A 12653-nucleotide genomic window follows, 5' to 3' on the forward strand; every position below is an offset into this window, starting at 1 on the left:
ACGGCGATTCCAGGAGCAACCAAAAAACCTGGACAGGATAGAGCGCTCTTCAACGACTCGGGGTTTCTTGCACAACTTCAAGACTGTGAGCCCACTGTTGGGTGGGGGCCGTCTCTATTTGTTGCCAACTTGGACTTCCCAAGCGCTTAGTACAGTGCTCTGCACACAGTAATCAATCAATCAATCAATCAGTCGTATTTACTGAGCGCTCAGTAAGCGCTCAATAAATAGAATTGAATGAATGAATGAACTGCGGTGGAGATACGATGGATTCAATGCAAATTGATGCATTCAGACCGAATGATAAAAAACAATTAATTTCTACTCCTCAGGGGATGAGCCTCAATCATCCATCATCGCATCGGAACAGATTTAAGAGGCACAGACAGATACGAAGATGGAAATGTAATCTGAGGTGATTTAAATGGAATGAGTTTTCATCTCTCCACGCCTGATGGTAAAAGCCAACAAAGCAATCGGTCTCCTGAAAAACCGGCTACTCCAAACTAAATCAAAGTGTTCACAGGTTGAAATCCTCACCAATGCCAGAAACAGAAAGCGGGCAACCACAGTTGGCCACTGTTGCAACGGTGTGGTGGAAGAGTCTCATTTCCCATTCTCTGGGTTTCTTTCACCGGTGTTGGGCGACGGGACGGGATGATTTTTAGACGCTGATTTCAGCGGATCGCTTTGAGGGGACTTGTCAAATCAACCTTTGGCGATCGGTCCAGGAGGTCAAGAACCACCCCTGTCCTGAGATTTCAACGACGTGGCAACTTTAAAGCTACGGTCCATCACGTAGCCCCCTCCGACCTCACACCTCATTACTCTCCGGCTGTAACGCAGCCCGCACACTTGGCTCCTCTAATACTAACCTTCTCACTGTACCTCGATCCCTTCTCATATCCGACAATCACCCTCCCCTCCTTCGAAGTCTTATTGAAGGCCCATCTCCTCCAAGAGGCCTGCCCTAAGCCCTCCTTTTCATCTTCTCCCACTTTAGTGTCACCATGACTTGTTCCCTTCATTCATCTCCCTCCCAAGTACTTAGGTATATGTCTGTAATTTATTTATATTTATGTCCATCTCCCCGTCTAGACTGTAAGCTTGTGCGGTCAGGGAATAATAATAATAATAATAATAATAATGATGGCATTTATTAAGCGCTTACTATGTGCAAAGCACTGTTCTAAGCACTGGGGGATACAATGTGATCAAGTTGTCCCACATGGGGCTCACGGTCTTAATCCCCATTTTTGCAGATGAGGTAACTGAGGCTCCGAGAAGTTAAGTGACTTGCCCAAGGTCACACAGCAGACTTGTGGGGGAGCCGGGATTCGAACCCATGACCTCTGACTCCAAAGCCCGGGCTTGAGTCTGTTATATTACTATCCTGGATTTCATTCATTCAGTCGTATTTATTGAGCGCTTACTGTGTGCAGAGCACTGTACTAAGCGCTTCCCAAGTCCCAGTATGACTGTTCCCGATGGGAACTCGACACACAATCACATGGGTGATTCTCCCCCTCCTCCGCCTCTCCATCCCCCTCTCCATCCCCCCTGCCTTACCTCCTTCCCTTCCCCACAGCACCTGGGTATATGTATATATGTTTGTACACATTTATTACTCTATTTATTTATTTATTTTACTTGTACATATCTATTCTATTTATTTTACTTTGTTAGTATGTTTGGTTTTGTTCTCTGTCTCCCCCATCTAGACTGTGAGCCCACTGTTGGGTAGGGACTGTCTCTATATGTTGCCAACTTGTACTTCCCAAGTGCTTAGTACAGTGCTCTGCACAAAGTAAGTGCTCAATAAATACGATTGATGATGATAGAACAGCGCTTTGCACATAGTAAGCATTTAATAAATGCTATCATCAACCCGTGCCTACCTATGATGTCAAATCCGTGGGAGGTCAGCAATCGCCCAAAACACACACACACACACACACACACACACACACACACACACACACACACACAAGTCGGCAGGTTTCTATTTTCTCATTGATGTTTTCCCGTTTTTATCCGTGTAGAGAACCCGCTAGAAGATGAAACACAATCTCCAGTCGGCAGTAGCAGAACTTCCAAAGACTTGGTCGGTCTTAATTTTCAGTAAATATTTATAAAGCCACCCCAGAAAAGGCAGAATGGCAAAATCAAGCGACTCCTCAGTATGGCTCAATACCAGTAAACTGTTGGATTTGGGAAATCTAAGATGCCTTAGGGGGAGAAAACAACCCCGACGTCTTACGTGGACTTTCTCTTTGAGCTCCGAGAGGTCCCCTTCTTTCCGAAACACGGCAAACTCGGGGCTCTGCAACACGGCCTCGGAGCGAGTGATCCAACTGTGGAGTTCGGTCATGTCAACATCCAACCTGAGGTTCCAAGAAACAGAAGACGCTTTACCGACGACGGTCCTTCCGTAATTAGTGCGACTCCCGGCAAACGGAGCCCAGCGCATCTCATTTATTCACTCACTCCCTCTCATTTAGCGATCGCTTACACTGCACAGAGCACCATCCGCATTAAGCACTTGGCAGAGTACGATAAACGATAAACAGCCGTTTCAAAACCTTTCCCTTCTAACTCCTCCTTGAGCAGAAGGCCCGTCCACGATATTTAGTGATCGAGTACCTCCCAAGCGCTGAGTACAGTGCTCTGCACACAGTAAGCGCTCAATAAATACAGCTGAATGAATGAGACGCAAAGAACTTGCCGACCAGATGCCGGGGCCACATGGGTTCTGATGCAGTTATCAATCAATGGCATTTAATGAGTGCTTTTTGTGTACAGAGCACTGTACTAAGTCCCGGAGAGAGTACGCTATAATAGAGTTGATACGTTCCCTCTCAATAAGCTTACAATCTAGAGGGGGAAACAGAACTGCCCACGGTAAGCGCTCAATAAATACGATTGAATGAATGAATGAATATAAATAAGGAAATTATGGATAAGCACAAAAGGGCAGGGGGGTTGAGGGAGGGGTGAATAAAAGATGCAAAACCAAGTGCAAAGGCTACAAGAAAGGGAGTGGGAGAAGAGGAAATGATGGTCTATTTAGGGAAGGCCTCTTGGTCCGAGGTCATGGGTTCAAATCCCGGCTCCACCACTTGTCCGCTGTGTGACCCTGGGCAAACCACTTAACTGCTCTTTGCCTCAGTTCCATCATCTGTCAAATGGGGATTAATAATAACAATAATGGCATTTGTTAAGTGCTTACTATGTGCAAAGCACTGTTCTAAGCGCTGGGGAGGTTACAAGGTGATCAGGTTGTCCCACGGGGGGCTCACAGCCTTCATCCCCATTTTACAGATGAGGGAACTGAGGCCCAGAGAAGTTAAGTGACTCGCCCAAAGTCACACAGCTGCCAATTGGCAGAGCTGGGATTTGAACCCATGACCTCTGACTCCAAAGCCCGGGCTCTTTCCACTGAGTCCCACTTGGGACAACCTAATGACCCTGTATCTATCTGAAAGCTTAGAACAGTGCTTGGCATATAGTAAGGGCTTAACAAATACCATGATTATTATATTATGATGATGATGACCCTGTACCTATCCAAGCGCTTAGAACAGTGCTTGGCATATAGTAAGTGCTTAATACCATGATTATTATTATTATTATTATTATTATTATTATTAGAAGTGCCTTAGTCTGGGAGGCATATAGTAAGTGCTTAATACCATGATTATTATTATTATTATTATTATTAGAAGTGCCTTAGTCTGGGAGGCCAAAGACGTAGGTTCAAACCTCGGATTTCTTAGACTGAAAGTCTCATGGGGAACAGGAACTGTATCTAACGTGATAACCCTTTATAATAATAATAATAATAATAATAATTATTATTATTATGAGGGCATTTATTAAGCGCTTACTATGTGCAAAGCACTGTTCCAGGCGCTGGGGAGGCTACAAGGTGATCAGGTTGTCCCACGGGGGGCTCACAGTCTTAATCCCCATTTTCCAGATGAGGTAACTGAGGCCCAGAGAAGCGAAACGACTTGCCCAAAGTCACACGGCTGACAGTTGGCGGAGCCGGGATTTGAACCCATGACCTCTGACTCCAAAGCCCGGTCCCACGGGGTATTCACAGTCTTAATCCCCATTTTCCAGATGAGGTAACTGAGGTCCAGAGAAGCGAAGCGACTTACCCAAAGTCACACGGCTGACAGGTAGCGGGGTCGGGATTTTATCTTCCCTAATGCTTGGTATGGAGCTTGGCACGTAGTAAACGATTAATGAGTCCCATCATTAGACACCAGAATCATAAAAATAACGCTACGGTCCCATTCTCAATTCCTTCGCCCTCCATCTCCTCCTCGTTCCTGCTGTTGGACCAGCTTGGGACCTCCCTTCCTTCGTCCTTGCCAATAGTAGGAGCCCACTGTTGGGTAGGGACTGTCTCTACATGTTGCCAACTTGTACTTCCCAAGCGCTTAGTACACTGCTCTGCACACAGTAAGTGCTCAATAAATACGATTGATTGATTGATTGATAATAGCAGTAGATGAAGAAGCAGCGGAAAGAGCCCGGGCTTGGGATTCAGCGGACACGGTGTGACCTTGGGCAAGTCACTGAACCCCCTCCTTCCTCTCCCCCTCCTCCCCCTCCGCCTTACCTCCTTCCCCTCCCCACAGCACCTGTATATATGTACATATGTTTGTACGTGTTTATTACTCTATTTATTTTTTTGTACATATTTATTCTATTTATTTTATTTTGTTAATATGTTTGGTTTTGTTCTCTGTCTCCCCCTGCTAGACCGTGAGCCCGCTGTCGGGTAAGGACCGTCTCTCTGTGCTGCCAACTTGGACTTCCCAAGCACTCAGTACAGCGCTCTGCACACAGTAAGCGCTCAATAAATACGATTGAATGAATGAATGAACTTAACTTCTCTGTGACTTAGTTACCTCATCTCATCTGTAAAATGGGGATGAAAAGGGTGAGCCCCATGGGGGATATCTACCCCAGTTCTTTGCACGTAATAAGCAACTTGTACTTCCCAAGCACTTAGTACAGCGCTCTGCACACAGTAAGCGCTCAATAAAAACGATTGATGATAATAAGCGCTTAACAAATACCACAATTATCATTATTATTATTAATAGTGGCACTCCTGGGCTACTTTTAGACTGTGAGCCCACTGTTGGGTAGGGACTGTCTCTATATGTTGCCAACTTGTACTTCCCAAGCGCTTAGTACAGTGCTCTGCACACAGTAAGCGCTCAATAAATACGATTGATGATGATAAGCGCTTAACAAATACCACAATTATCATTATTATTATTAATAGTAGCACTCCTGGACTACTTTTAGACTGTGAGCCCACTGTTGGGTAGGGACTGTCTCTATATGTTGCCAACTTGTACTTCCCAAGTGCTTAGTACAGTGCTCTGCACACAGTAAGCGCTCAATAAATACGATTGATTGATTGATTGATTGGGCACCTGCTGTGTGGGACGCATTGTGCTAAGCACCGGGAAAGGAAACGACGCCTTCCCCGTGCACATGGAGTTTATCTTCTCCTGGGGCAAAAGGACTTAGAAGAACGTACAGGGTATTTATAATAAATAGTTGAAGGTCCGGGGACAAAACGTACAAAAACGTAATTGCTGAAGATGTAAGTGATCACGCAAGAGGTGAACGTGGCTGACGGACTCGTGAACAGCAGGAGCAACATGAGAGACGCAGAATGTCAGTCAGGTTAGAAGATCAGCTAGGTTGGGAAGCCCCGGGTGAAGACGGTTGTGATGTAAGGTGGATGGAACTGGTGAAGTCCCTGGAAATCAATCAATCAATCAATCAATCGTATTTATTGAGCGCTTACTGTGTGCGGAGTACTAAGCGCTTGGGAAGTCCAAGTTGGCAACATATAGAGCCGGTCCCTACCCAACAGTGGGCTCACAGTCTAGAAGCTGATCACGAGGAGATTTTGCTTGACACGGGGAGGCATAGGGACTCTTATGTACCGCACGTATGTCCATATCCGCAATTTATTTATTTCTATAAATGCCTGTCTCCCACTCTAGACTGTGAGCTCACTGGGGGCAGGAAATGTGTCTATTATATTGTTATATCGTAACTGCTCAAACACTTAGTAAATGCTCTGCACCCAGTGAGTGCTTAACAGATACCATAAAAAAATGATTTTCTCTAGTCTTTCTACTGTTCTGAATCAATCAATCAGCGGTGTTTATTGAGCACTTACCGTGCGCCTGACATTATACCGTTCAAACACTTACTAAATGCTCTGCACCCAGTGAGGGCTTAACAGATACCATAAAAAAATCATTTTCTCCAGTCTTTCTACTGTTCTTCTGAATCAATAAATTAATCAGCAGTGTTTATTGAGCACTTACCGTGTGCCTGACATTATACCGCTCAAACACTTAGTAAATGCTCTGCACACTGTTAAGTGCTTAACAGATACCATTAAAAAATCATTTTCTCCAGTCTTTCGACTGTTCTTCTGAACCAAATCAATCAATCAGCGGTGTTTATTGAGCACTTACCGTGTGCCTGACATTATACCGCTCAAACACTTAGTAAATGCTCTGCACACAGTAAGTGCTTAACAGATACCATAAAAAAATCATTTTCTCCAGTCTTTCGACTGTTCTTCTGAATCAATAAATCAATCAGCGGTGTTGATTGAGCACTTACCGTGCGCCTGACATTATACCGCTCAAACACTTAGTAAATGCTCTGCACACAGTGAGTGCTTAACAGATACCATAAAAAAATCATTTTCTCCAGTCTTTCTACTGTTCTGAATCAATCAATCAGCGGTGTTTATTGAGCACTTACCGTGTGCCTGACATTATACCGCTCAAACAGTAAATGCTCTGCACCCAGTTAGTGCTTAACAGATACCATAAAAAAATCATTTTCTCCAGTCTTTCGACTGTTCTTCTGAATCAAATCAATCAATCAGCGGTGTTTATTGAGCACTTACCGTGTGCCTGACATTATGCCAGGCGCTGGGTTAAGTACAAGATTATCAGGTTGGACACAGTCCACTTCCTAAATGGGGCTTTAATTCCCATTATACAGATGAGGTAACTGAGGCCCAGAGAAGTCCCAAGGTCACACAGCAGACAAGCGGCAGAGCCGGGATTAGAACTGACAGGTCCGAACTCTATCCTCTAGGCCCCAAGGCTCTCCACAGGATGTCCTGTCTAGTGGCATCAATCAATCAACCATATTTATTGAGTGCTTACTACACTCAAGCAGCGTGAAGCAGCGTGGCTCAATGGAAAGAGAACCAGGCTTTGGAGTCAGAGGTCATGGGTTCAAATCCCCGCTCCACCACTTGTCAGCTGTGTGACTTGGGGCAAGTCACTTCACTTCTCTGGGCCTCAGTTACCTCATCTGTAAAATGGGAATTAAGACTGTGAGCACCCCGTGGGACAACCTGATCACCTTGTAACCTCCCCAGAGCTTAGAACAGTGCTTTGCTCATAGTAAGTGCTTAATAAATGCCATTATTATTATTATTATCATTATTATTACTACGTGAAAAGTGCTGTACTAAGCACTCGGAAGCATGCACTATAACAGACACAGCCCCTGCCCACAACAATCTTAGAGTTGGTAAAATGTGGACTGGAGAGCCCGCACCCTCAGCTCCTCTGCCGCCACTACCCTCCTCACCGTACCTCGTTCTTGCCCGTCCCGCCGTCGACCCCCGGCCCACGTCCTCCCCATGGCCCGGAATGCCCTGCTCCGCACATAATAATAATGATGGCATTTATTAAGCGCTTACTATGTGCAAAGCACTGTTCTAAGCGCTGGGGAGGTTACGAGTGATCAGGTTGTCCCATGGGGGGCTCACAGTCTTCATCCCCATTTTACAGATGAGGTATCTGAGGCCCAGAGAAGTGAAGTGACTTGCCCAAAGTCACACAGCTGACAAGTGGCGGAGCCGGGATTTGAACCCATGACCTCTGACTCCAAAGCCCGGGCTCTTTCCAAGCTAGCTCTCTTCCTCCCTTCAAAGCCCTACTGAGAGCTCCCCTCCTCCAGGAGGCCTTCCCACACTGAGCTCCTTCCTTCCTCTTCCCCTCCCCACGGCACCTGTATATACGTTTATACAGATTTATTACTCTATTTATTTTACCTGTACGTATTTACTATTCTATTTATTTTGTTAATATGTTTTTGTTTCGTTGTCTGTCTCCCCCTTCTAGACTGTGAGGCCACTGTTGGGTAGGGCCCGTCTCTGTATGTTGCTGACTTGTACTTCCCAAGTGCTTAGTACAGTGCTCTGCACACAGTAAGCGCTCAACAAATACGACTGAATGTATGAATGAATGAATAATGTCTGTCTCCCTCTCTGGACTGTAAGCTCATTTTAGGCAGGGAATGTGTCTGTTGTATTGTTGAGTTGTACTCTCACACGCATTCATTCAATCGTATTTATTGAGCACTTACTGTGTGCAGAGCACTGTACTAAGCGCTTGGGAAGTACAAGTTGGCAACAAAAAGGGACGGTCCCTACCCAACAACGGGCTCACAGTTTAGAAGGGGGAGATAGAGAACAAAACAAAACATGTGGACAGGTGTCAAGTCACCAGAATAAATAGAAATAAAGCCAGATGTCGTACAGTGCTCTGCACACAGTAAGTGCTGAATAATTAAGACTGACTAAGAAATTCCCCCTAGCCGCCCCCCCCCCCAAAAAAAACCCAAAAGGAACGAGCTTCCCGAAAAAAAAAAACCCAAAAGGAATGAGCTTCCTAAACTGGAAACTCATGACTCCCCATAACCATTCTGAGCAGGTTGAAAGTCTCTTTAAAACTGGGTGTTCTGAAATACATTCATTCTGATACAGTTACAGGAAAGTACACTTTTGTGGATTTCAATTTGAAGGGACGCCCTAGGGATAAAATATGGGAAAATAATAGCTGCAGCTCACAAAAATTCTGAAACTTTACAGTGCAAATCAAAGTTCAGTTTCTCCCGAAATGGTAGAACTGATGGGAAGAGAGGTGCGCGTCTTTGTTAAAACGGATGGAGACAGTAGGTGGGGCCCATATTCCGGTTTAACTTCCTTCCCATTTCATTCTACTCCCGGGTTTTACTGCTGTTTTAGAATCAGACACCTAATATTGTGTCGCCAAATGGATTTTTCATGGACATTCTTATTCACGAGAATAGTAAGGGCCTAAGGGAAGAGATTAATGAACACGCAAACCCGCGCTCGTTACATCAGCAAACCCACAGTAGTAGCAGCAGTAGTCGTGATGACATAATTAAGCAGCACTCTCTTATGACATAATAACGGCCTAATAGCAGCACTCTATTACTACAAAAAAGCCATATCGGCAATATCAGGAAATCAATAAGATAACGCTGGCAGCGGTCAGTCAGTCAATCGTACTTACTGAGCGCTTACTGTGTGCAGAGTATTGTACAAAGCCTCCTTTCCTCTTCTCCCACTCTTTTCTGCATTGCCCTGACTTGCTCCCTTTATTTAATAATGACGATGGCATTTGTTAAGCGCTGACTATGTGCAAAGCACTGTTCTAATCCCCCCTCCCAGCTCCACAGCGCTTACGTACCTATCTCTAATTGTACAGATTTATATTAATGTCTGTCTCCCTCTCTGGGCTGGAAGCTCATTTTAGGCAGGGAATGTGTCTGTTATATAAGCATTCATCCAATTGCATTTATTGAGCGCTTAATTATTGTACTGGGAGAGAAGCAGCGTGGCTCAGTGGAAAGAGCCCGGGCTTTGGAGTCGGAGGTCAGGGGTTCAAACCCCGGCTGATTGTCAGCTGTGTGACTTTGGGCAAGTCACTTAACTTCCCTGTGCGTCAGTTACCTCATCTGGAAAATGGGGATTAAGCCCCCCGTGAGCCCCATGTGGGATAACCTGATCACCTTGTAACCTCCCCAGTGCTTAGAACAGTGCTTTGCACGTATTAAGTGCTTAATAAATGCCATTATTATTATTATTACTATAGAATAGAGAGGGTCCCTGCCCGCAATGAGCTTACAGTCTAGAGGGGGAGACAGATATTAATATAAATATTAATATCTTGGGGAATATTGCACTGAGCCACGGGGAAGCAGCGTGGCTCAGTGGAAAGAGCCTGGGCTTTGGAGTCAGAGGTCATGGGTTCAAATCCCGGCTCCGCCACTTGTCAGCTGGGTGACTTTGGGCAAGTCACTTAACTTCCCTGGACCTCAGTTCCCTCATCTGTAAAATGGGGATGAAGACTGTGAGCCCCCCGTGGGACAACCTGATAACCTTGTATCCACCCCAGCACTTAGAACAGTGCTTGGCACGTAGTAAGTGCTTAACAAATACCAACATTATTTATTATTATTATTATAAATAAATTAAATTACGGACACGTGCATAAATGCTGCGGGGTTGGGAAGGGAGATGAATCAAGGGAGCTTACTAAACTGGAAACTCATGACTCCCCATAACCTTTCTGAGCAGGTTGAAAGTCTCTTTAAAACTGGGTGTTCTGAAATACACTCATTCTGTTACAGTTACAGGAAAGTACACTTTTGTGGATTTCAATTTGAAGGGACGCCCTGGGAATCAAATACGGGAAAATAAGTGGGAGATGAATCAAGGGAGCATGTCAGGGAGATGCAGAAGGGAGTGGGAGAACAGGAAAGGAGGGCTTAGTCAGGGAAGACCCCTTGAGGGAGATGAGCCTTCAATGAGGCTTTGAAGGTGAGGACAGTGACTGCCTGTTAGATGTGAAGAGGGAAGGCATTCCGGGCCAGGGGGGAAAAGTCGGTGGCGAGAGAGTCGAGATCAAGGTACAATAAGTAGGTTGGCGTTAGAGGAGCAAGGTGAGTGGGTTGGGTTGGAATTGGAGAGTAGCAAAGTGAAATAGGAGGGATCAAAGTGATTGAGAACTTCGAAGTTGGGGAGGTGGGATCCATAGCCATGAGCCCGGAAAGTCCAAAGGGTCCCTGAGTGCTCACTGAGTGCAGCGGACTGTACTAAGTGCTTGGGAGAGTACAAAGTACAATACAACAACAAACAGACACATTCATTCATTCATTCAATCAATCGTATTTACAGAGCGCTTACTGCGTGCAGAGCACTGTACTAAGCGCTTGGGAAGTCCAAGTTGGCAACATATAGAGACGGTCCCTACCCGACAGTGGGCTCACAGTCTAGAAGGCTCACAGTCTATCACTTCAAGACATTATATCTACTGGGGAAGCAGCGGGGCTCAGTGGAAAGAGCCCGGGCTTTGGAGTCAGAGGTCAGGGGTTCAAATCCGGCTCTGCCAATTGTCAGCTGGGTGACTTTTCCCGGTCCACAAAGAGCTTACCGGCTAGGGGGATGCAGCCCAGCTCTGAATTACAGGCCACTGTGACTGGGCGAGATGCTGCAAGCTAGACCAACTACAATAATAATAATAATAATGATGTTATTTGTTAAGCACTCACTATGCGCAAAGCAATGTTCTAAGCGCTGGGGGGATACAAGGCAATTAGGTTGTCCCACGGGGGGCTCACAGTCTTAATTCCCATTTTACAGATGAGGGAACTGAGGCCCAGAGAAGTTAAGAGACCTGTCCAAAGTCACACAGCAGACAAGTGGTGGAGCCAGGATTCGAACCCATGACCTCAGACTCCCAAGCCCGAATTCTTTCCACTGAGCCACGCTGCTTCCATCACTCAGTCGCTCTGAGCTCAACTTATCGATGCCACCAACCAGCCAATCTATCTATCAAGCGTATTTACTGAGCTCCTACAGTGTTCATTCATTCATTCATTCATTCAATCATATTTATTGAGCGCTTACTGTGTGCAGAGCACTGTACTAAGCTTGGGAAGTCCAAGTTGGCAACATATAGAGATGGTCCCTACCCAAAGTGGGCTCACAGTCTAGAAGGGGGAGACAGAGAACAAAACAAAACATATTAACAAAATAAAATAGAATAAATATGTACAAATAAAATCAATAAAAAAATAAATAGAGTAATAAATATGTACAAACATATATACAGAGGGAAGGAGGAGAGAGGCTCAGAACAAATACCATAAAAAAACCCCACAGGACACAGAAAAGCCACAGAGGAGCGGAGGATACGGGCTGGGCTGTAGAAGGAGAGAAGGGAGGTGAGGTAAGAGGGGGCGAGGTGATGGACAGCCTTGAAGCCCAGGGTGAGGAGTTTCTGCCTGATGCACAGGTTGATTGGTAGCCACTGGAGATTTTTGAGGAGGGGAGTAATATGCCCAGAGCGTTTCTGGACAAAGACAATCCGGGCCGCAGCATGAAGTATGGATTGAAGTGGGGAGAGACACGAGGATGGGAGATCAGAGAGAAGGCTGATGCAGTAGTCCAGACGGGATAGGATGAGAGCTTGAATGAGCAGGGTAGCGGTTGGGATGGAGAGGAAAGGGCGGATCTTGGCAATGTTGCGGAGCTGAGACCAGCAGGTTTTGGTGACGGCTTGGATGTGAGGGGTGAATGAGAGAGCGGAGTCGAGGATGACACCAAGGTTGCGGGCTTGTGAGAAGGGAAGGATGGTAGTGCCGTCAACAGAGATGGGAAAGTCAGGGAGAGGGCAGGGTTTGGGAGGGAAGACAAGGAGCTCAGTCTTCGACATCAGGGCAAACCGTCCCGCGTGTGATTCGTGGATCAGAGGGAACTCAAG

At 45.8% G+C, this 12653-nt stretch overlaps 1 protein-coding gene across 1 annotated transcript in view; it reads right to left on the reverse strand.

Moving 5' to 3' along the window:
* The window catches only part of DMD (dystrophin), a 553630-nt gene that overhangs the window by 423205 nt on the left and 117772 nt on the right, over positions 1 to 12653 (reverse strand). The window contains exon 16 of the mRNA XM_038757068.1: positions 2261 to 2384. Coding sequence (XP_038612996.1) covers positions 2261 to 2384 — 124 coding nt within the window. The remainder of the gene's footprint in view (positions 1 to 2260; positions 2385 to 12653) is intronic.

The sequence above is a fragment of the Tachyglossus aculeatus genome, chromosome 15 (genome assembly GCF_015852505.1).
Source record: "Tachyglossus aculeatus isolate mTacAcu1 chromosome 15, mTacAcu1.pri, whole genome shotgun sequence".
Classification (NCBI taxonomy): Eukaryota; Metazoa; Chordata; class Mammalia; order Monotremata; family Tachyglossidae; genus Tachyglossus; species Tachyglossus aculeatus.